This window comes from Meriones unguiculatus, chromosome 11 (genome assembly GCF_030254825.1).
Source record: "Meriones unguiculatus strain TT.TT164.6M chromosome 11, Bangor_MerUng_6.1, whole genome shotgun sequence".
NCBI lineage: Eukaryota > Metazoa > Chordata > Mammalia > Rodentia > Muridae > Meriones > Meriones unguiculatus.
The window spans coordinates 93,953,824-93,978,769 of NC_083359.1; the positions used below are offsets into that span (position 1 = coordinate 93,953,824).

The 24,946-nt window shown below is 38.9% G+C and overlaps 1 protein-coding gene across 1 annotated transcript in view; it reads right to left on the reverse strand.

The window, feature by feature from the left end:
* Positions 1–1,588: 1,588 nt before the first annotated feature.
* The window catches only part of LOC110542380 (uncharacterized), a 44,738-nt gene continuing 21,380 nt past the window's right edge, over positions 1,589–24,946 (reverse strand). The window contains exons 7-13 of the mRNA XM_060365097.1: positions 24,306–24,494; positions 11,690–11,954; positions 10,539–10,675; positions 8,411–9,283; positions 5,799–6,209; positions 3,798–3,986; positions 1,589–1,895 (exon numbers count right to left, since the gene is read on the reverse strand). Of these exons, the coding sequence (XP_060221080.1) occupies positions 1,791–1,895; positions 3,798–3,986; positions 5,799–6,209; positions 8,411–9,283; positions 10,539–10,675; positions 11,690–11,954; positions 24,306–24,494 (2,169 nt within the window). The 3' untranslated portion in view covers positions 1,589–1,790. The remainder of the gene's footprint in view (positions 1,896–3,797; positions 3,987–5,798; positions 6,210–8,410; positions 9,284–10,538; positions 10,676–11,689; positions 11,955–24,305; positions 24,495–24,946) is intronic.

The window sequence follows — 24,946 nt, forward strand, 5'->3', positions numbered from 1 at the left end:
CCTGTACTTAGGTAAACTCCTCTGCAACATTAAAATACAGTCTACTCAAGATATTTGCTCTGTTGAGTTTAAGCTTTATTGCACTGTGGTCAGTTAGGATACATGGAGTGATCTCTATTTTTCTAAAATTGTTAAGATTTATCTTATATCCTCTTATGTGGTTGTTTTCAGACAAGCTTCCATAGGCTGCTGAGTAGAATATGTGTTCTTTGGCCTTCAGGTAGAATATTCTGTAGCTATCTGTTAGGTTTATTTGACGAATAATGCCATTTAATTCTAATGCTTCTCTACTTTTTTGTCTCAGTGGCCTGTCTATTGGAAAAAAAATGTTATGGTGAAATCACCTGCTATTACCAAGGCAGAGTTAACCTGTGTCTTCAAGTCCAGTGGTATGCTTTTTATGAAATTGAGTGAGCAAGAATTTTGTGAATAGATGTTTGATATTGCAATAATTTGTTGGTTAATTGTTTCCTTGATTAGAAACCCTGCCCTTGTTTATATCTCCTAAAGTTTGTGTCTAACCAGCAGAGTAACGTTATAATTTTGTCCACTTCGTTAGCTCTCTGATTCCATGATAAAGGAATATGATGACTAAAATAATTTTTACGAGTAGACAGATATATGAACATTCGTATACCTAGGCAATCATGAATTATATTTATATACATGTGTAAATAACTGTACATCTGCATAAATATAAATGTATACAGACATGCATATGCTATTAGCATAATATTAGACAAGGATATATAATATCTACCTGGCATCTAAATGTACTATAATAAGACACATAATCAGAGAGCAAAAAATTGAAACGATATATTGTGAGTCTTGGCTCTCCAGACAAGGTATGCAGTGTCAGAACTTTGATGCCTCTTTGCCATATGTATGTCAGTTAGAAAGAAAAAGTCCTGGAATAAAGAGTAGTAAACCCCCTCCTTCTGCCCCTCCCTCGGGGTCTCCAACCCACTTTTCTTAACCCCCCCCCCCGCCAGTTCTCAGCCTTTCTACTAAAAACCAAGTTAACTACCTTCACTATCTGCCTGATATCTGCCTGGAATACCTTCCAGTAGCTCTACACACATAACAGCGAAACCCAGGAACTGCAGTATTGGAGAGCTATTGAGGAATCCCGAGATGTGAATAAATGAATGGACTCAGGTAGTCCACATCACAGGGCCAAAAGTTCTAGCATAACTAGTGCCTTCATGAAACCACCAGAGACCTCTCATGTAGTAAAATAATCATTCATATCCTGTCTGGGATGAACTTTGAAAAGGTATCCATCCTTCCTTCTCCATGTTTTTTTTGTTTTGTTTTGTTTTTTTCCTCAGCCAGTGAAACCCCTCCTTGGAATATAAGTCTTGGTAACTGCAATTCATATTCTACCTTCCTTTTAACATGATTTCTCTGAGTGGAATACAACCTGATCCTTCAAGGAAAGGGATCTGTTCTTGTCTGTCACACCCAAAGTACACTCTGGTATGTTTCTTGAACCCTATGTGTTGCACCCTGATCTTCAGGGCACAAATTAATTAATTAATAATGACTTATACATGGATGAAAGAGACTCCTGGGGAAGCACCACTTTACATAAAATATTTATTTTTTTCAAGTTTCGAAACATACAGATGGAAAATGTAGAATATAGAGAATCTAAAATGTATAAACAACAAAGGAAAAGAAAGCACTATTTCCTAAAACTTAGAGCTGGATTTTGTATGCATTTTATTTCACCATTTGCCATATGTACATTTTTCTTCTGCACTTGCATCTTAGCACCATAAACATCATTGCCAGTGTTGTTCAGGTGTCAATGAATAAGAGGGTAGGGCTGTTTCAATAACTAAATGGGGATTGGGTGGTTCTGTGTCTCTCCTCCGAGACTGGATGACCTTGGAAAAGAAAAGGAAGAAGTCAGGTATGTTGGGAAACAGTTTGCCAAACTCCACTACCCATACTGTCTTTATGAGCCACCTCTCTTTCTTTACCTAACTCCTTAACTGAATGACTGTGCTTGGAATTAGCTTTGCCCCCACTGCTTGAGAGCATAAAATGAGTTATTCATACCCATTAGGCACGAACACCGACAGAGCAGGACATGCCTTGGAGCAATAGTAGGAAGAAAGAAACAGCAGTACGAAAGGCAGGAATTGAGTGGAAGATGTTATTGCACAGATGGTTAAGAAGATAGTACAGAAGGCATGACTAATGCAACTTCTGGGGGTTGGGTGGGGGTTGGAATGTTTGACTTATGGTCCTGAGAATAAAGGGGATCTGGACACATTTCAATGTGAACGGATAGGTCAGTTCCGAGATTTCATGAGTGCATTAGCTGTATTTGGTAGTGTATACTGAATCTCATTGTGTTACAAGAGCATGAATCTTAGTTCCTTGTGCTCTGATGTCATAAGGTATCCTGATATATGGGGTATGTTCATGATCCTCTGTGATAAACATTTTCATGTTAAATGTGAGCCCCCCGAGCTTTGGGGTCTTCAGTCTATTTGACAATATCAATTTAAAACCCATCAGGACAAATTCCTATCAAATAATGTCTCTGTTTTGATAAATACAGCAATTTTATTATTTAACTTGGAGAATAGATTGAGATTCTTTCTGAATATTCTTTTTTACTATGATTTACTACATTTACTAGATAAGCCAGGAACCTAAGGAAAATCCAGTTACTATTGTTCTGCTAAATGAATGTAGCAACAAAATGACCTCTAATGTCATTCTGCTCTACCTATAGTTCATTGCTTCACTCAGCCATCACCGGAGAAGCTCACTCTTGTGGAAGGTGGAAACTAACACAGAGACCCAAGTCCAGACAATATCCGGATTGTGAGAGAACTTGGAACCATTAGTTTTAAATAGGATGTCTTAATCAAATCTCTCCTCTCAGAGCTTAAGGAACTATGTGGATGAGGGGGCAGAAAAAAATGTAGAAGTAGAGGTATGGAAAACCCAAGGAAACAAAACTATCTAAATGCATCAGAACCAATGCACGTACGAACTCTCAGAGAATGCAGCAGAATGCACAGGGCATGCACAAGTTCAACCCAAACAGGATCTGAAACCTGTGAGGGGGGAAGTGGATACAAGCTCTCGTTCCTAACCAAGAAGCTATTTCCGGTAGACAACTGCTTTCAAAGGAAAAAATTGTTCTCGTTCTCTAATGATATCTCACTGTGTATACAAACTACACTTAAAAGTAGGTGGTAAACTCAAAATGAATTCAAGGGTAGTTTTGGCTTTTTATTTTATTTTATTTTTCTGTCATTATTACATAATGCTTTGGACTTTCTTTTTTTTTTAATTTTTTAACCCTATTGGTCTATTGCTTGTGTATTATGGTTCTGAGCTTTTGTTTCTATTGTGTGTGTGTGTGTGTGTGTGTATGTGTGTATGTGTGTGTGTGCACATATGTATTTCTCCTGTTTTTGCAATTTTTTGTTTTATTCCAGCTATTTTCTTTTTCTGCCTGTTTGTTTCCTAAAGATAGAGAGATAAAGGAGGTGTGGAGATGGATGGATGGTGAGGTGGGAGGATCTGGGAGGAGATAAGAGAGGGGAAACTGTGATAACAACATATTCCATGAAAAATGATTTTCAAAAATACAAAGGCAAAAGGAAACAAAACTAACAAAATAACCCTTCTTTTAAAAAATGATGATAATAAAATGTTTACATATATTAATGTTCAAAACTAAATTTCCTTTTAGTCACAGTCAAGGCTTAACAGAGAATTAAAAGTGATTGTCAGGAGGTATGATGATGCCTTAGTGCACCCACCTGCATGTAACTGTGCCTCACAGATCTCAGCTGCCACATGTTCATACTTGAGCTCAGTTCAAAGCAGAAGAGTCTGAGTTTATCCCCTGGCTCACAGTAGATACTGGTAAATTGTCCATACACCACCACTTCCATCTTCCCTGTTTTGTCTTCTATTCCATAGTGAATGAATTCATTCCTTTCTGTCCTCTGGGGGAAAAAAATAACACCCATCTTCTGAGAAATGTGTCAAGGGTTGTCGCATCTATGAGACAAAACAGTGTTAGCTTGTCTCTGATAAGGCAAATATAGACTTGGGTTTAGAATTATGGGTACAAGACAGCTTTCAGGCATTCTGGTTCACAAATCCTATCTTAGGAAATGCCTCTCATGATTTTCTAATTTAAGATATTTGTCTGATGGATTATTCTAGAAAACATTGAGAGTTGTTAAGGAGCCCAAATATGGAAAAATCAGTTGATTGCCATTAAGGGTGTCTTAGGTAATGCCACAAGAATTAGGAAGAGTGAGTTGTGGCTCTTTGTAAGTCTGAGACTCCCAGTCCAAGAGTCCATCAAATAGATGATGTTTTCTCAATGCACAAATGTATTCACTCTGTTACAAATATTTCAAACATTAAATTTGCACCATCTGATTCTGTTGTGCTTGTTTCTCTTAAGACTTAAGGTAGAGGTTACTTGCTTGACACTCATTTGATAAATCTAAACTCAGTCAGACTGGCTAAGATCAAGAAAACATTGGACAGCAGATGCTAATGTTATTGTGGGCAAAGGGGAACTCCAGTTCACTGTTGGTGACATTGCAAACTGGTACAGGCACCCTGGAAATCAGTGTGGAGAATGCTCTAAAAGATAAAATCTATCTTTCATATGGCCATGCAAACTGCCGAAGAGAATAGCAATCAATATTTCTATCCCAGGCACACTGATGATGAACCATGATGATGAACAGCATGGCAAGATATTCTGCAAGGTGAAATAGTGGCATTTGTACCCTGGAAGTAACCAGCAGTTACTTGATTGAATATAAGGTTCACTCGGTAGGAAGTTATCCATGCTTGGCATAATAAATTATTGGAACATTGAGCCTGGAGGGAAACCTACTGTCAGTTGCCTGAGCCAGTATAATCTCTAACTGCATTCTAAATTCTTATCCTTATAGCCACAAAAAAAGTGAAGCTTCCACACCTCCCAAAGATGCTTATTTTTTGCATCAGATGAAGACCATTACAGAAAGCCACATGGGTCAAAATGCAGAGATCCACTGACCAGGGAGAGCCCTCCTGCTAGTAACACATTCATAATACAACCTCCAGGTTTCAGGTTCAGGAAACGTCACAGAAGAGGGGGAGAGAATATTGTAAAAAGCTGAGATCCAGGCTACTTAATTCAGGATAGTTCTCTTCTAAAAATAAAAAAATAAAACAAAATAAAAAGAGGATGTGAATGGTGGGGTAAAATGGTTTGGAAGGAGTCAGGGAAATAGTGAAGGGTGAATATAATCAAGATGCTTGGTATGTAATATTATCTAAGAAACAATAAAGATATTATGAGAAAATTGAATGGAAGTTACAACAGGTTAAAGATGAGGTCATCAGTACCTTAGCAACTTGCTGCCTGATGCTATTTGTCACAACAATTATCCAGGCAAGGATATCAACCATTATTGGTAATTAAGTTGCTACTGATAAAGGTAGAGAAGAATGCAAACAAACATTTGCATTGGGTGGTGATACAGAACACTGTAAATAGGTCACCAGAGTAAGAACATAGTAAAATGCCCAGTTTGTGTGGAGTCTCCTTCTGGAACATGTTTACAGTGATACCTAGAAAAGAATGTGGAGAGGCTACCCCACACTTTACAATGGGAAGCTCCACTTTCTTCTCCCTGATAAAGGAGGCCTTGTTTTCCTGTGTGCAGAAAATCATATTCCAGCTGCCAAGTTAAGGCTTGAAATCTGAGGTTGCAAATGATATTTTACAAAATGACGTAACAACTTACACTATATACTGCAAAGACTCCATTCACAAATGTTCCTACTCTTTGTGTACAAATAGTATTAATTTTAGGTGTTGCCGTGGCTCTTTGTCTCAGTGAAAGTGGGATATCCATTATCACTTTCACCTCAGATACGCAGGAGGCTCTGTATATCTCTAGAAACCCATTGTAGCCAATATAATCTGAGATGACAATGACTTTCCTGGGGATGAAGATTTCCTTTAGAGCTATGTCAAACACCTTCACTCTAAAGAATTCAGTCTCAGTAGCCACTGTGGCATGGAACATCCTTTTGTCTTCTCTCATGTCATACGTAAATGGTTCTGTTGCTTTTAACACCATTACTTGTTTGGAACCGTGTTGGAGGCCATCTTCTTCAGAAGGTTGTTTAGGTAAAGTCTTCCATCTTTGTTTCTGCAAAGAATGCACACATGAGAACCAGGCACAGTTAAGACAGACACTAAAGAATATATTTATTAGGCAGAGTGGAAAAGTCTGAACAATGTCTAATATGCCATTACATAACTGATGGGGAATAAATAGAGATCTGGGCAGTAACTCCAGCATATACTAATTACTCACAATAGGTAAGTAGATTGCATAAGTACATTTGTGGTGTTTGGAAATGCACTAAAGGCCTATGAATGCTGGACAAATTGTCTCCCTGTGAGCTTCATCCTGAGTCTTACAACATGTTCTTAAAACTTAGATTACAAGTCTTTTCATACACACAAACACACAAAACCAAGTCTTGTAAAACACTTCATAGGCAGCCACTGGAAATACCCTCAGGACTTTGCTCATCTGAATAATTCAAACTAGAAGCTCTTCCACTTGCATAAGAGTAGTCAAAGAGGAGAATCCTGAATTTGGAAAAGGAAGGAAGAGAAGTCCTATCCCTGAAGTCCTATCTCTGTCCTATCCCTGAAGTCCTCAGCAGAAGACTGCAGACTGCAAAGCCTTCCTTCTTTCCTTCCTTCCTTCCTTCCTTCCTTCCTTCCTTCCTTCCTTCCTTCCTTCCTTCCTTCCCCAGAACTTTCTTTTTTTTGAGACAAGGTTTCAACATGCATCTCTGCCTGGCTCTGAACTTGCTATGTAGATCAAGCTGTCTGGCCTTGATCTCACAGGTGCCCACCAGTCTTTTCTGGAAGTATAGGTGTGTGCCACACACGTAGCTTCTCTGCACTATCTTTTAACTCAGGAGCGTACTGTGAAATGAAGAAGTATGGTGGCAGTCACAGGAAACTCAGAGACCAATGTAGGGAGGTAGCTAGAAACCGACAGCCCTCTGCTGTGAACTGATTTGGAAACCTGAGAATGGCGGGGTTTGACTCTGACTTCTCATCAATTGTGGTTCAATGTTTTCTGACCTTATGAAGTGCCTTCCCAATGTGACTTGAGCAGTACCTCAAAATAGCGCTAAGAATGCCTGACAAAAATTGCACAGGACTTCACAAGCAAGTGTTACATCTACAGAAATGAAAGAAGTTCTCATTGTTTTCAGGAATAGAAAAAAGCCTAAAGCCAACAGAAATAGCCTAAAGCCAAACAACACAGGATTATCTTTATTGCTATGTTTCAGATAATAAAATCATTTAAATCTGTATCGGTTGATGGAATGGCAGTTCAAGACTGTGTGTGAATATGGATGTTGGATATAGAATGTGTGTGTGTGTGTGTGTGTGTGTGTGTGTGTTCCATCTGTCTGTGAGCACGAGACAACATAGGATGTTAGTTCTCACCTACCTTGTCTGAGACAGAGTCTCTCTAGTTCACTGCTGTACATGCCTACCAGGCTGGCCTATGAGTTTCTGTGGATTCTCCTGTCACTGCCTCCAATCTCTACTTTGGGGCACACTGGAGTTACACACATGTATGTTATTGTGTCCAACTTTTACATGGGTTCTTGTGATCCAAATTCAGATTGTCAGGGTTTTGTGGCAAGGGTTTTCATTCACTGGGCCGTCTTCAAGGCCCACTTAAATAAAATTTGAAAACGCAGACTATAGAAAATTATGTGAATTGTGATGTAAATTTGGTAAGTAAAGAATAATCTGCATATATGTAACAAAATACAAAACTGGATAGTGAAATGTGGCATTTCATAAAGAGATTCTAGAGAGTGTAAAACTTACTTATTTTTGTGTATTATCTACTTTCTTAAGTTTTCTAAGATGAGATTGGTATAACTAAAAAATAAAAGGAATCACTGATGATAGAATCTGCTTAACTTTATATTTCTACTTCTCATTTTCCACTAAAATATCACAGTCATGTTTCACTGAGTCAAAAATAAAGATGAAAGCCAAAACAACAAAAACAAAATTAAATGAATAATATTTAATTGTCTCCCTTAAAGACCAAGGGTGTTCAGGTGCTCACTGAATCATAGCTTTTTGTTTTGTTTTGTTTTTTGTTTTTGTTTTTTGTTTTAAATTGAGCAGAGCATAAAAGGAGTATAAAATGAACAACGAATTTACAGAAGGACCTTAAATCATATATTTAAAGCAGGCAAGTGGCTTATTTAAATAAAACATCATATATCATAGAGGATTAATAGCATATCCTTCCAAGATTGTTGTCATCGTTATATTATGGGAACAGCTAATCATTACCTTATGAGGTGTTTCTGGAGAAGGCGAAGTAGCAGTGGAACTGCTGGGCACTGTTGCCGAAGGTACCTGAGGAGCCCTAAGATTGCTGGGCTGTGTTGCTGGAGACGTCGGAGGACAATTAATACTGGTGGGCACTGTTGCTGGGGTCGCCTGGGGGTTATTGTAACTGCTGGATCCTGTTGCTGCAGACACTTGAGGACTATTGTGACCACTGGTCATTGTTGCTGAAGTTACCTGAAAGTCCTGAAATCTGCTGGGCACTGTCACTGGGAGGACCTTAGGGGTATTGTAACTGCTGAATACTTTTGCTGCAGACACATGAGGGCTATTATGACCACTGGTCATTGTTGCTGGAGTCATCTGAATGGCCTGGTCACTGCTGGGCACTGTTGCTTGAGGCCTCCAAGTGTCCTGAACACTCCTGGTCACTGTTGCTGTGGTCATCTGCAAGGCTGGGACATTGCTGGACAGTGTTGCTGGGGTTCCCTGAAAGGCCAGAACACTGCTGGGCATTGTTTTTTGAGACTCCAGAGAAGCTTGGCGACTACAAGAAAGTGTTGATGTTGCCAGAGAATTGTGGATGGTCGGGTTGCTGCTAAAGGCTGTCACGGGAGATACCTGGGAAGCCCAGTCACTGGTGGAACATGGTTCTGAAGGATCCTGAGATGTTGTCAATATGGTGGATCGTGTTTTATGAGGCTGCCGGGGGATCTGGAGGCTGCTGGAGATTGTTGTTGGAATCTCTTGAGGAGCCTGGCGTTCACTCTCAGCTGGGCGTGTGTTGGTTGCTGAAAGTTCTGGAAGGTTGTTCTCTTCCTGGAGTAACGGTGTTGTCACAATGTCAAGTGATTTGGTGATTGTATCTTCACTTTTCTGAAGGGGAAATATATTTTTTTAAATTGTTTTGAATCCTGATAAATGTTTTTCAAAAATCAGATCAAACACATTTTTTTCATTTCTCCCTTTGAAAATATTTCCGCCCTGCCAGCTTCCCCCTGGGATGTAAGAGGCATTATAGATTGAATGTAGGTACTCCTAACTCCTACCTTCTGCCCTTCCTAATCAGAATGTCTCCTAGAAACTTGGGCACTAAATTTCACTGGTCTGGCTTGGAATCCTGGGTCTGTTAATGATCAGAGGCCAAAATTAAAGTTGCAAGTAAATGGTATTGAAATGCAATGTTTGGTGGATACAGAAGCTGACATAACTACTATTTCACAAAAATATTGCAATTAAGTGTAGCCACTTCAAAAGGTTAATACATAGTTTGTAGGAATTGGAAAGTTATCTCACGTTAAGTAGTGTGTGATGAATTAAATATGTGAGACCAGAAGGTCAAACAGAAAAGTTAAGGCCTTATGTGGGTGACATACCCATAAATTTAAGGGGAAAGAATCTTTCAAAACACTGGGGTACTCAAATTAATATTCCTGCAATCCCAGAGACAGCCCATGATGAACTAAGGGATGAAATGGTAGATGACACTGGGAAAGGTATTGATATATATCATCAAAACAACCCCAGTCTTTGCCAATTGTCCAAACATAGGACAAACAGAGATTAAGTTTCCAGTTTTATAAGGGGGTGGAGCATAGCTGAAATACCAATGGTTCTACCTTTAAAATGGTTTACTAACAAGCCCGGGTAGATCAGTGGCCTTTAACTATGAAAAAATTATAAGCGCTTGAGCAGCTGGTCCAAGAGCAGCTGGAGGCTCAACATATAGAAGAGTCACTGAGGCTTGCTGTCCAATAGCATAGCTCTAGGTCCAGAGAGAGACTCTGTCTCAAAGGTAAAAGGAAGTCTGATTCAGCAGAGTATTCGAAGTCAACCTTCAGCATCAACAAATACATGCACGCATATGCACACACACAACACGCACACTCACAGATCAAGTAATGATTTTACATTTTTGTTACAGGAAATTATATTGTACTAACGTACACAGCAGTTCTACAGTCCTAAAACAAAATGAATGGCCAGAAATTATGAATTTGTTGACCCTTCACTTTATTTTTGCTAGGTCCTTCCTTGGCACAGATGAGGGTTCAGACTAAGTACTCAGAGAAAGGTATTGAGGAGAACAACATTAGTGGATGCCTTTTCAGTGAGATTATAGACAACATACCTCTGATGAAGGCATCTTCACAGTTGGTTCTAGTTCCGAACCTTCCTTTGTATCAGAGGTAAGCTGGGAAGTACTGGATTCATCCTGCCTCCGTCTTTTTGCAGCAGTTTTAGCTTTTCTTTTGTTTTTATTTTTAACTGATAAAATAAAGGATAGACAGTAAACTAAATGAAGCTGTTTTGTTGTAAGACAGCTGAACTACGTTTAGTGCTGTTTTGCCTCCTCCTTGTGTTTCAGTATATGTCCTGCTCCTGCCACTGAAAATACAGACACTGTGACTGCCTCTGGATTTCCTTGTTCTTCTCAGGTGCAATGACAGTCTTCCCTCTTGGGGATTTCGATGCACACCAACCAAACCCAATCCCAGACTTTTTATCCTATAGTTTGCTTTTAAGAATATAAAATTTGCATGATGATATGATAGATTATCGTCAGTAGGTCTCGGAAAATGACAGAAACAGGGGAAGAAATTGTTATGTGTTCTGTTATTTGACAATGGATTAACAGTGCTTACCTTCTGTCACTTACCTTTTGGGTTACTTTTATTTTCTTGAGACAGGATCTCAATCTCACCATGAGCCTCAGGTTAGTCTTAAACTGGAGATGCCTCTGTCCCAGCCAACTGAGTGCTGAGGTCACAGATGTGAGGCAATATGCCCACTTTTTTTTTTCGTGTACTTTGAACCCAGTGACTTTTTAAAAGAGAACGTCACATCTTTTAGATTCAGGGTTCTATTTAAATATCGACTCACATTTGTAACCAGGAAAAATATTAATGATGGTGTATCTTAATTTGGAATCGTGAGATGATGTGAGGATTTTTAACTGTAATATTAAAATTTTAACTTTATAATTTTCTGTTCATTCCACTGTATTGCAAGCTCTTGTTTCTCCAATCAACTTATGTTTTGTTGTTTTCTTTTCCTTCACCCACTCCAAAGATATCTATCTCCAAATGCATTAGAATTCTTTGCTGGAAAGGGGTTCCCTAAGTTTCCAATAACTTGTTAATATCTAAAGTATCTAAAGCCACTCTATAGGTCCTGATGCACACACTGGGGAAGGGGCATATCAGCTATGATCACTGCAAGGAGCTAGCAAAGTTGGGGAGAGTAGAAAGGAAGTGTACAGCCAGGGTGTTTCCTTATTACCTTTTTCCATCTCTTTTCTAAGCATGTCAACACGGTCTTCGAGTTCTGGAATATCTTGGCATACTTCTATCAGTTTGCTCAATCCGGCATCCCTTTGGAACTTTTCTTCCAGTAAGTCTGCAATCTTAATTCTGTCATAGTCATCTCGCATTTTCTTAGTCAGTTGTAGGTCATGGGTCAGTAAGGACTTAACCACTCTAAAGTTATAGTCACTGATACGTTCTAATCCTAACAGAAGAACAATTTTCTTGAACTGATTCACCATCTCTCAAAATTATGGGTGAGCCTACAAGAGAATAACAGTATACTGAATTACACACATAAATAGACAATTTCAAGAACAGGATAGGCCTAGGTGAGTGAATAATCCACGCCACAGTGTTGTTCAACCTGAGCATGTGGAAAAAGGAGACTTGATTGTGACTGTGCCGCTGTGGGAAAACGAGTGCAGAACTGTTTAGTTGATAAGTCAAAAGAATTCTTCCCTGGTGGTGATGATGGCTAAGTTAGGTTAGTGATGGTAGTGATGAAAGAAAGTGTGGAAACCAGTGTTTGTTACAGTATTTATAGTATGGGCTTTGAAGGTTGAAATCTCAGGGTTTTGTTTTGTTTTTTTTCCAATTATATATTGATTCTGGAGTTTGGTTCCTTTTCCCATTCTTTATTGATACTAGAACCAGTCCCTAGATGATCCTTCAAATGGCTTATCTGCAAATTGGCTGCATCCTTTCTCCATGCACAGGAATGAGTGTTGGGTGCAAAGAGATGACCCTTGCTGGGGCACTGACCTTACACTTAGCTCTTTATTTAGCAGCTCCCATGAGCATCCTGTCTCACCAGGTATTAGATCTTGCTTTCAGTGCCCACAGTATAGTAAGTTTGTTACATACTTTCTAGTGACAGATGATAGCATTTAATGGGTAGAACTATTTCAATAGCTACTTCTTTTTTTCTCCTTTTAGGCTTAATTTTCTTAGTTGGCTTTCTTTGCTCATAGTACCAGTTTTCTCTTATTAGGCCATACTTAAACCCTGGTAAAATAAGTTAATAGCTCATCAGTTTCATAAAACATAAAATAAAATAGCTTTAAAAAATCCTTGCTTCTTAAAATATTTTGGAAGGCCTTGGATAATCCACATCTTTTGCATGTTTTCTTCATGTTCTTGATACCATATACAGACTTTGGAATACACAGCAGCCCTTCCCTTGCCATGCTTTGTGAAGTAGATGGAGTCTTTTTCATCATCAGACTTACACTGCTTTCTTTGTTTGCCTTCTATGATAACCCTTAAGAATCAACTGAAATTTTGCCTTCTGGAAACTCCCAAAATTCCCCACAATGGACCAAATGTTTATGTACATCTTATTGGATTGATTCCAATATCTGCTTAAATTTATAAGTCATTTAAATTATGGGCTATTTTGTCTGTCTCTCTGTATGTGTGTGTGTGTGTAATATTACAATCAGGGTGCTAAATATTGTAGGACTATTAACAGCATTGTCTGACAGAAAAAATCCAGCTGATGAAAGGCGAGTATACAACCAGAAACAGAACAGTGAAGACGAAGGACACTACAGAAGGCAAGTCCACACAAACTTTTATATCTAAGGATCAGATCACCTGCAAAGGTTCTAGGAGCAGATTAAAGCTCATTCTGAAGAGTAATGTGTTTTCAACAAAACAAGGAAATGATTTTATATAATGCTGCCCTAAGATGCTACAGACCAAATAGTTTCAAGAAATATGAAGGCTTTTGTGATTTTTTTACAAGCTTATTTCAAAATATAAACTAGTGTGACATGACAGGAGATCATGACATATTTTACTCATTCTGCTTATATGTGAACACTCATGCTTTGCTGTTGAAATATTATTTCTTTTGATTTTGGAGTACTGATTACAATCTCAACAAAGTGTCCAGTAGTATAGTATTTGGGATGTTTGTATTACAGCACATCTAAAGCACATCTTTTGCATATCAAAATATATTCAGGCCCACCCAAGGTCCCAAAGAGGCGTTCTCAACTTACCCTGAGCAAAGCAGGAAATGAGAACGAGTGTTTAAACTTAAACAAATTCACAGTCAAAGAAAAAAGTCTCAAAAGTATCCCCTGACATTAAGCACCTCAGTAGTTTCAATGCACAGTGAACTATTGGAAGTATGATAAGATTACAGTATGTACTATGAGAAATCCCCAGAGTAAAACTTAAGCAGAGTGAAAAACAAAGTTGACTGGGTGTGCCTCTGATTCAGAAGGAAACTCCCCTCAGAGAGAGAAGAGAGAGGAAGGATATCAATAGGGTCACTGAGGGAGGAAAGGACTTAAACTCACTAATGTTTTTGTCTTTAATTGTCAGCCACAAGTTATAATGAGAAGGCAACAAGGGGAATATAGAAGAACCATAAAAGGAGCTTCCATAATAGGAGCCAGAAAAATGTGTTATTAACCTACCTGTAAGGACATTATGTAATTGGTTAATTAACATCCTTTGTCAAAACTATTGATCAGGTGTAACACTTATTTAAATGTTAATAAAACATTCATTGAAATCAGAAAATTTAAAATAAATTCTTTGCATAGTAACTAATAAAAGCCAAATTGTCTATATTAGCATTGTCTAAATTAGAAGATAAAAATTCTTATCTAAAACCAACAAAACGATGATAGAAAGAGATAACAGCTTTAATAATTTATTCTATAAATTATTATATATGTAATATATTATATAATTATATATAACTAATATAGTTATATATTATATATAGTTATATAATAATAAATTTTATAGTTATATAATAATAACTATAAAAATTTTTATGGTCGTTTTATATTAATGACTAAACAAACAAAGTCAGGACTTTTGTAAAATCTTAGAAAGTCTGAGCGTCCTAATTGATAAGCTTGCAATAGAGCACAGTACACAGAGAGTCTTCAGAAGATTCTAAAAATAGGTAGCATACATCTATTTTAGTTAACCCTCCATTTCTTTCCTACATCTTACCATCAGAAAGCAAAAACAAAGATAACTAAAAAGAAAAAAAAAAGCCAAAGCAATTAATTTTCAGGATGGCGCAAACTAACAATGTTTAAAATACAATCTTTCCTACTTGATTAAGAAGTGAATGAAGAACATTAAATATGCTTATGAAATCATTTAAGCTCTGCAGTAACTATGAATCTGAGACATTTATTTTCTACCAAACATGCCCACTAGTCCTCATGCAGTGCAATACTGTAATACAAGATAATGCAACTCAATGGCCTAATGCAGTTTCACTTAATATTATTTCATAATGATTTTTCATGTCACCAACTTCTCTTTTGCCTAGTTCCTCATCACAGCCACCAGGTCCTAAGCAGTCTGTAGCCAAGAAAATAAAATGTTTCTTCTCATTCGCTTACTGAGACTTACCTCTAAACAGTGTATTTTATAATCTGAAATATGCTCAATGTGTTTTTCTTGGCCTGGTCCTCTCTGATGGAGGAATAAAGACATCTGCCATCTTCCTGAGCATCTGAATTCAGCTACTGCAGATCCACAGCTCAGTGCAGCAGCCAACAGCTTGCCTTTCCTCTCTCACAAACAAAAGATCAGCAAGGATTTCGCCTGTCATCTTGCCCACTTCACCCGAGTATCTACTCTCCACAGAAAGCAGGGGCAGGACTCACCTCTTTAGAAATTTCTTCAGTGGTGTCCAGATATTGCAGGATAGGAAGCAAGTTGTAAGTGGGTATGTGTTAAGATAAAATAGTAAAAAAAAAAAAAAAAAAATTGTAAATCTCTCAGAAAGTGAACCAGAAGATTTTGTAATCTGAAATTCCAAAGAAAGGAAGCATTTACAGAAAGAATAAGAAAGCTGACAGTGGTTAGAGTCACTGCACAGACAGAGCAGTACAGGGTGTCTTATCCTGTGTTAATTTGTGGGGAGGAGTGATAAACCAGTGAACTCTCCTCTCAACAATGCTCATAACTTTCGATTTCCTCAGAGAGTGAAACTCAAGAGTTTTCTTCCTGTGAACACTTAATTACCAAAAAAGCCAAAGAGAGTGAGTTACACTCAGATTTTTCTTGCAAATCTTCATAGGTACAAGATTCAAAGTTAAAATCTTCATGTCCCACAAATGGGTTCTAAAGAATGTACATTCCTTTGAATTAAAGTGAAACTTCAGACCAAAAAAAAAAATGAGTCACCTGAACACTTCTTTCTTTCCTGCTTAGAATGCAGGCAACATCAGGAGAGCTTGGCTGTGTGAGCTGCCAGCTGCATTTGAATGGATTTCAGAGAAAATCTGAGATGAAATGGCTTTTGGGTTAAGTCATTCCTGTAGGGTCCACTCATTCATTAGTAGTTCCCAAGCCCTTGACTTTTGAGAGCATAATGTTATGAACAGTCAACTCCAAGCTCCAGGCTAGAATAACTAGGAAGGAATTTGGTATTATCCTCCATCTTGATTGTAAAATCAAGCTGCCCTCCTTCAATGTTAAAGCCCACGCTTCCTCAGGGTTTCTAGCTTGTTGACTGGTAAGCACAGGATACATTGGCCTTGGAGGCAGTGGGAAAGCTCTGAGCTTTAGTTAAGACCACAGGCTAAAATAATGCTTGTCCTGCTGTGCTTTTTTGGGGAAGTAGAGTTTAAGGATTCAAAACTGTTATCATCCTGAGGCATGGAGCAAATGGCATCAGGCAGTGGACGATGGTGTTGGAGTCTGCCAGTTGGCTGAGTGACTAGTCTACTCTCCGGAGTGAGCCAATTCACGTGATAGAAATTATGGACATCAAGTTGCTTTCCAAGTGCTAGTCTTTGGCAGCTTCTGGATCTCTCTAAGCTTGATAGTACCTTTGATAGTAATAAGCATGAAGCAGGCAGGAGGAGCAGTAGCAGCAAGTATTGTTTTCTGGTGTTGCAGCTCTCTTGCAAGTCTTGAGTATCAGAGCCTTTAGCTGTGTAAGTTAGAACATTTATTAGGCATAGAGCATCTTTTGCTCTCCAAGTGTTACAACTCTTGAAGGGATGGGAAGACAGCCTAGCATTACAACCTCAGGGCAATTTTAGGTGTTGGAATTCTTATGTCCTTGATAGGGTCTAGTGTTGAGAGTCTCAGGTCTGAGGTATCTCACACCTTTGGCTCTAAAGCAATGGTTCTCAACCTGTGGGTCCTGACCCTTTTGAAGGTTTACTGATCCTTTTACAGGGGTCATGTACCAGATATCCTGAGTACCAGATATTTATGTTAAATTCCTAAGAGTAGTGAAATTATAGTCATGAAATAGCAACACAAACAATTTTATGGTTGAGGAACTGCATTAGAGGATCATAACATTAAAAGTTTGAAAACTATTGGTCTAAAGGCTTGACCATGCTCAGGAACTCTCTTAATTACCAAGACTGGTGCTTTCTATTTTCTGGCTCTTCCCAGGCTAGTTCTCTGCTGGTTGTCACCTTTACTCTTACTGTCCCCTTTATTTCTGTCTTGACCACTCCCTCAAAGTGTCCAGCTCTTTGTTCAGTTGTTCAGTAGTCTGGCCACCTTTGCAGTTTGGCCTGATGATGGCCTAGGTGTGACTGCTGTATGCCTGTGTAACTACTTCCATTCTGCTGCTTCTGCTTTGCTCATTGTTTTCAACTAAGCAGATCTGCACTCACTTCTAAAAATAACTGAGAAGAGAAGCTGGAGAGAAGCCTTTTGTTGGGCCACTGTGCTTCTTTAAGAGCCACTATAGGAGAGTTTCTTCCTGCTTCCTTGATAATCCGTAACAGCCTAATTATAGAGCCAGAGAAGAGTGTCTAGAGCAGCCTGAGTTCACTTCTTACCCAAGTGGTAAAAGCTTCTGCTTTTACCAATCACAGGTAAGTGCTTCTTCTTCAGTCTACGTGAAAATAGTTTCAGGGTTTTTGACAACAAACATCTAAGACCCAGTGTTTGGAAAAGCTTCACTTAGCCAGTGCTTTCAGAAGCTAAAGACACGAGCTACAGTTGTGTAATTTTTCTCAAAACATCTCTAGTGCAAATAATTGGTGTTGGTATAAGTTTATTCTGAATATGTGTTTTGTACAAATGGGCAAGGACAGTAAGAGAATGTCCCATAGCTGTTAGTGAAGGAGGCAAAGTTCGCAGTCACCTGGCATATGTGGCTATTTACAGGAAAAGGTACTACAGAGGTACTTCTTACAAGAAGAACTGGGAGAATCTATCATTAACAATGGTAATTTTTATCAGAGCTTTTTAAATACTAAAGACCTCCTCAACTCCCTGGAAGAAAAGAGTTCTCATTTTTATTTTTCAATTTGGAAAAGAATATCCAAAGGCAGCTAACATAGACAATCAGTCTGAGAGCTTCTACAGGGAAGAGTAAAGCTGATTGTTGTAATCCCAGGCAGAGTGTTGGAGGAGATTGTTAAAGTATGCAGCTGGAGCCATTGAAAGCCTCTACTGAAACAGAAGCCAAGGAAAAGTCTAGCATATTTGGAGGAGCCATAAACACCTGTGGCTGTTCATGGACTTGGATGTGCTAAGTTGGGCTAAAGCAGTATATTAGAGAGTTCAGAAAAAGGTCAGAGAATGACCTCACTTAAAGGTTAGATGGTCAAGAACACATGAACAGAAGTACCACAACTCAGCATGTTTTCTCTATTTCTAATCATTTCTTGTGAAATACATCCTCAGCATACATTAAACAAACAACTGTAACAAAAAAAAAGTAGCTCAGAGAAGTGCGGTAGAGTTCATTCCATGCAGTTAAAAATTTTTAAATTATACCATGTGTCTTTCTGTTTCTGAGATACCTCACTCAGGATGATCTTTTCTAGTTCCCACCATTAGCCTGCAAATTTCATGATTTCCTTGTTTTTAATTGCTGAGTAGTATTCCATTGTGTAAATGTACCACAATTTCTGTATCCATTCCTCAACTGAAAGACATCTGGGTTGTTTCCAGATTCTGCCTATAACAAATAGAGCTGCTATGAACATAGTTGCACAAATGTCTTTGCTGTATGGTGAAGCATCTTTTGGGTGTATGCCCAGGAGTGGTATAGCTGGATCTTGAGGTAACACTATTCCTAATTGTCTGAGAAAGTGCCAGATTGATTTCCAAACTGGTTGTACACATGGTATATACTCACTTAAAAGTGAATATTATAAAATATACATAAAATATAGGATAACCATACTAAAATCTGTATGCCTAAAGAAGCTAAGCAAGAAGGATAAAATGCCTGGGTAAAATGCCCGATCCTCATTCAGAAAGGCAAGTGGGATAGATATTGGAAGAAGATGAAAACAAAGATCAAGACAGGCGCCTACCCACAGAGGACCTCTGAAAGACTCTACTCAGCAGGGTATTAAAGCAGATGCTGAGACTTATAGCCAAGCTTTGGGTAGAGGGCAGGGAATCTTATGAAAGAAGTGGGAGATAGAAAGACCTGGAAGGGTCTGGAACTCCACAAGGAAAACAACAAAACCAAAAAATCTGGGCCCAGGGGTCTTTTCGGAGACTGATACTCCGACCATGGAGATTAACCTAGAACCCCTGCACAGATACAGCCTGTGGCAGCTAAGTCTCCAAATGGGCTTCCTAGTAAGGGGAACAGGGACTGTCTCTAACATGAACTATGTGGCTGTCTCTTTGATCACCTCTCCCTGAGTGGGGGTCAGCCTTACCAGGCCACAGAGTAAGTCCCAATGAGACCTGATAGGCTAGGGTCAGATCGAAGGGGAGGAGGTCCTCCCCTATCATGGCCCTTGGGAAGGGACATGGGAGATCACCTTGGTTATTGATTCATGTGTTAGGACCCAACCCAGTATGTATCACCATTCCTAATGCATATGGTCCTGGGTTACATAAACGTTTAAAAAATCATACACAAGGGAGCAGGCACAAGAGCAAGACAGTGATCAGTATTTTGTTGTGGTTTCTTTTTGGAGTACCTGCCTTACATTATTGGCTAAGCTTTCTTCAGTGATGGATTGTAACCTGGAAGTGTTAACCAATAGACCCTTTATTTCCCAAGTTTCCTTTGGTCAGAGTGTTTTGTCACAATAGAGGAGAAACTAGAAGGAATATCAAGGCTAAAAAAATACCAGTGTTAGTGTTGTGAAGATTAGCAGGCTTAGAGTTTACTGAAGTTGGACCCTACCTCATGGTTAGCTTTTAATTCCATGCCCTGTTTCTCTGGTAACCCTATAAAGGTGAATGTAGCAACTATTTTTCCTTGGAAGTTTAAAATACCATTAAAAAACGGTAGAAAAATCAAGGTTTCTATTAAAGGAAAGCCACTTCTTCCTGGTTAAAGGTTTGGCTGAGTTAGACCTCTGTTTCTGCGTGATGAGATAATATTCTGATAGGCTCTAAAGACTGTAACATTATATAGTATTGTTTGCTCCCCCAAAAAATTAATCCATCCACTATGGGGGTTTTGCAGGTGCCAAAGCAGGCAGTGATCCATAAGAAGTTTAGAATGGAAATTTGCCTCAGATTAACTTCTTCAGCCTGGTTCAAACTCTGGGGAGTCAGGGGCCAGGGAGTTTATTCCCAACAAATTTAAACACAATAATTTTTTTAATTTATTATAATTTATTCACTTTGTATCCCAGCTGTAGCCCCTTTCCTTGTTTCTTCTCCTATGTCCAGTCCCACCCTCCCTCCCTCTTCTTCTGCTATGCCTCTCCCCTAGTCCACTGATAGGGGAGGTCATCCTCCCCTTCTATCTGACCCTAGTCTATCAGGTCTCATCAGGACTGGCTGCATTGTCTTCCTCTGTGGCCTGGTAAAGCTGCTCCCTATCCCTCAGGGAGAGGTGATCAAAGACAGCCACCGAATTCATGTCAGAGACAGCCCCTGTTCCCCTTACTAGTGTACCCACTTGGAGACTGAGCTGCCACTGGCTACATCTGTTCAGGGGTTCTAAGTTATCTCCATGCATTGCTCTTGGTTGGAGTATCAATCTCTGCAGATAACCCCTGAGCCCAGATTTTTTGGTTTTGTTGGTCTCTTTGTGGAGCTCCTGTCCTCTCCATGGCCTCTGCATCAGCTCCTGCCTCCAGGTTCATGCTCTGTGTTTTTTCCTGATTTTCTTCAGTGATGAATAGTGATATGGAAGTGTAAATAAAGTAAACCCTGTTGTCCTCAACTTGCTTTTGGTCCTGGCATTTCTTCATAGCAATAGGAACCTTACCGACAGCATCGGAGCTTAGTATGTTCAGAAATTTAAATGAAGGGTTTTACAGGTTTCAAATTATGTGGGAAGCTTTAGCTAAGGGATATTGCAAGTTAGGTAGGAATATGAAATCAGGAGGAACAGCAGGCCACATAAAAAAACGATAATCAAGTATAACAATTATTGTCTGGGTATTACTGTTATAGAGTTCAAGAAGAGTAGGTGGTTGATTATCCCAGGGACATAGCACAGGCGAGTCTCTGTTTTGATTGATAGGCTTGGGCTCCATAGATTTTGTTCAGTGCATGAGTCCTTTCCTATATGCATCTAATTGCATGCATACTCAATATTACATAGGCATAAAATGGTAAATAGGGCACGGTTTATCTCATTGTACACGCTCCAATACAAGCCTAGGCTGGATCAGGCCATCTCCTTTAGTATCAGTACATGTTCTGGGATATGCATCACTAAAGCACTGCAAAGAGAGCAGCTTATTTCCATTGTTTGAAACACATGTATCTGAAGCCTGATGCACTTGAGGGTTCTGGGGTGCCGGCTGCTGTATAGGTGCATTGTTTATACAGGGTTTGTTTGAACAGTGTGTGTAGGTGAGTCTCTGAAGCTGCCAGTGCATTGTTAGAAGAGGGGTGGGCATAAATCTCAAGCCAAGAGGAGTTCTAGGAAGCTAAACTATACCCTAATCTGACTGATTCCTCCTCGTGTGGTGGTAACATAAAGAAAAAATATCTAGGGAATTAATCCTCAAGACCATTTTTGTAGTGATATCAATCCATTTTTAAGAACTGCTGAAGCCCTAATGACCTAAACATATACCAACTAATCTCCATTTTCCAACATCACTGGACCGGGCCCTTTGACTACACAAATTTCCATGGGGTCAGAAACATTTGTTCTTAGCTCTTATCTCTTTATATTTACTATTTCTACCCTCTCTTTGCTCCTTTGCTTCATGTTAAGTCATTGGCCAGTATGATACTGATTATAAGTGTAACAGGATCCAGAATCATTTAGAGGACAATGCTGTGGGCATGTTTATGAGGGAGTTTTTATTTTGTAAATCAATTTGGTAACATTCAGCCTAAATGCAGGTGGCAGAATTCCACTGACAAAGGCTGTGGGCTGAATAAAAAAAAAAAAAAAAAAAAAAAAAAAAAGAAAGAGATCACCCCAACAGCACATAATTTCCTTCTGCTTTCTACTTTGCAGATACAATCTGGCTCCCACCTCTCCCTCCTCTACCATTAAACTGTGAGCAAATATAAACCATTTATTTTAGTTGCCTGTTCTAGACATGTTGTCATACCGAGAAAGGTGAATTTACACTGTGGGAAGCCTTCACTGAGGCTCATGACTAGTTTATTTATTTATTTTTTTATTAATTACAGTTTATTTGCTTTATATTCCAACTGTAGTCCCCTCCCTCATCCACTCCCAATCCCAGCCTTCCTTTCCCTTCTCCACCAATGCCCCTCCCCTAGTCCACTGGTAGGAGAGATCCTCCTCTCCTTCCATGTGAGCCTAGTCTATCAGGTCTCATCAGGACCAGTTTCTTAATTCATGTTCTTTGCTTTGTTTTAGGGCATCTTCCTTTCGTTCTCAAGATTTCCCTGTCTGTATTTCACCTAATTTCACTCTGTAAGATTCCTTACATTTGCGAACAGTACCATGTACCCTGAAAATCCACTTCTGGAAATTTTTATTTCAAATGACTATACTCTATAATACTCACATTTACTCGGGGGGAAAAATACATAGAAAGGATTTCACCCTTCCTGAGGACATTTGCCTTGACAACTGCATTCCACTTGGATTTCAGCCTCCACCTGCTCTTTATTGATAACTTGATTTCTCTGAGGTTGATACAGTCTGTTCCTCTATGAACAAGCTTTGTTTTTAAATACCACACCCAACGTATAAATGAAAATAATTCATGAAGCATATTTACCCCACTCTGCTCTGCAACCTACTTTTAAAGCAACTAATGAACAGAAGAAACTTGCAGAAGTACCTGAGTCAGATAAAAAGTTTTCTTTTTCTTCAAAGTATAAGCACTATAAAAATCAAAATATTCAATTAAAATACAAAAATATAGAAAGGATAAGGTTAAAAACATCATTTCCTAGAGCAAAGAGCTGGCTTTTATCTGTTGTATGAACTTTTTCTGTTGGAACTGGATCTTATTTCTATAAACATGAGTGGTGTCCAAGTCTCCATACAGAGAATTTCATGCAGTTTCATAACTGAAGAAGGGCTGAGTGGTGGTTTCGCAGTTCTCAGCTTTGATGACCTTAAAGAAGAAAGTGATGACATCAGATCAGTTCTGATGAAGCTGGTCCCACACTTTGCTCATGTACTCACACTATCTTGCTTATATGAGCCATTTCTATATTTTTCACCATCACTTGCTTCCTTTAGTGATTTTCTGTTCATGTGGCCAGATTTTATTCTTTGGCTTGAGACTGTAAGATGAGTTTTTTACTCAAAACCAGCAGGTGTGAAGGTTGGAGAGCGTGAAGTATAAAGAAGCAATGTGAGAGGAGGTGTAATACCTAATGACAAGGTTTGACTGGAGTGTTCCCATTGGGCAGGAGAGCAGGCAGAATGTATAAAATGCATGTGCATTATGTGCCTTAAGTACAGCTGCTGTGGAAGGCTTTAGAATGTTGACTGATGTCCTGAGAACTGGGGGTCTCTAAGTACATCAGTGTGTGACTCAGGAGTCAGTCTCTGTATTTCATTTATTTGTACAATAATCTTAGCCTTGTTTTAATATACAATGAATCCTGCATGGATGTGTGTGTCAGTGTGACAAGAGCAGGGATTCTGGTATCTTTGTGGCCTGATTTGCTCCAGGCATCCTTGGCAGCATATACATGCTGTGAGTTCTGCTTATGATTCTCAGTGATGGGCATTATTTTTGTCCTGTCAATGAGGACCTTTAGTTTCCTCATGGCATTAGTCAGTTTGGAAACAAACAAACCACAGAGCCAGTTTTAAACAAATATCTTAATCAAAGATACTTTGTCATTGTATAATCTCTCTGCTTTAGTAAGTGCAATACTTTTGTTACTTAACTTGGGATAAAATAGCTGGCTGTTTTAGCTCTGGGCTGGCTTAGAACTCACTGTGTGAACCAGGCCAGCCTCCAACTCACAGAGATCCACCTTCTTCAGTCTCTCGATTTTTGGGATTAAAGGTCTGAACTGCCATAACATATGGCATTTGAGACTATTTCTGAATTTTCTTTCTCTTCTATATATAAAGTTATCATATTTTTAAAGGATGGCAAGGAAAAGTTTACATATATTAACTGGAAAACTTGTTTTCTTTCCATCTCTTGAATTTTCTATGATGTACCAGTAGCTAAGTTTTAGTACAATATTAAATGCATGATTCTTGGGAAGGAGGATGTTTCCCCCGGAGAACAAACCTGCATGTCACTGTATCTTGTTGACCTCAGCTGTACTTTATCTTCATCTGAGATCAGTTCAAAGCACACGAGTCTAAGCTTATTTCCTGGATTACAATCAACACTAGTCAGTCGTCCATAGACCATCACCTCCATCATCCCTGTATTATCTTCTATTTCGTAGCAAATGCGGTCCTCCATTTCATCTTTCTGCAAAGGAAATTAATAGGAATCTTCTGAGAAATGGCCACAACATTGTCACAACTTTGAGAAGCAATGGGTGTCCACAGAATCTTGATGCTGACAAAAAAAATGGAGCAGTAGGTTGAGAGATGGGTCAGCAAAACAACTTCAGATATTCTGACTCACAAATCCTTATTTGTAAACCTTTTTTCAAGCTTTTCTTTTTATAGACTGTGATGGCTGATGTTGGTTGTCAGCATGATTACATCAGAAATTAACTGATACCCAAGAAGCTGGACACACAGGTGAGAGATTATTCTTGACTACATCATTTGAATAGAAAGACTAACTCTAATTCAGATTATTTGAGGTTAGGAGAAATGTTTCAAATTTGAGTCAAACCTCCTGGTGAAAATGTACAGAAAAGAACCTGGAGGAAGTAAGCTTTTGCTTTTTGCCTGTTTGTCCTCACTCTCATA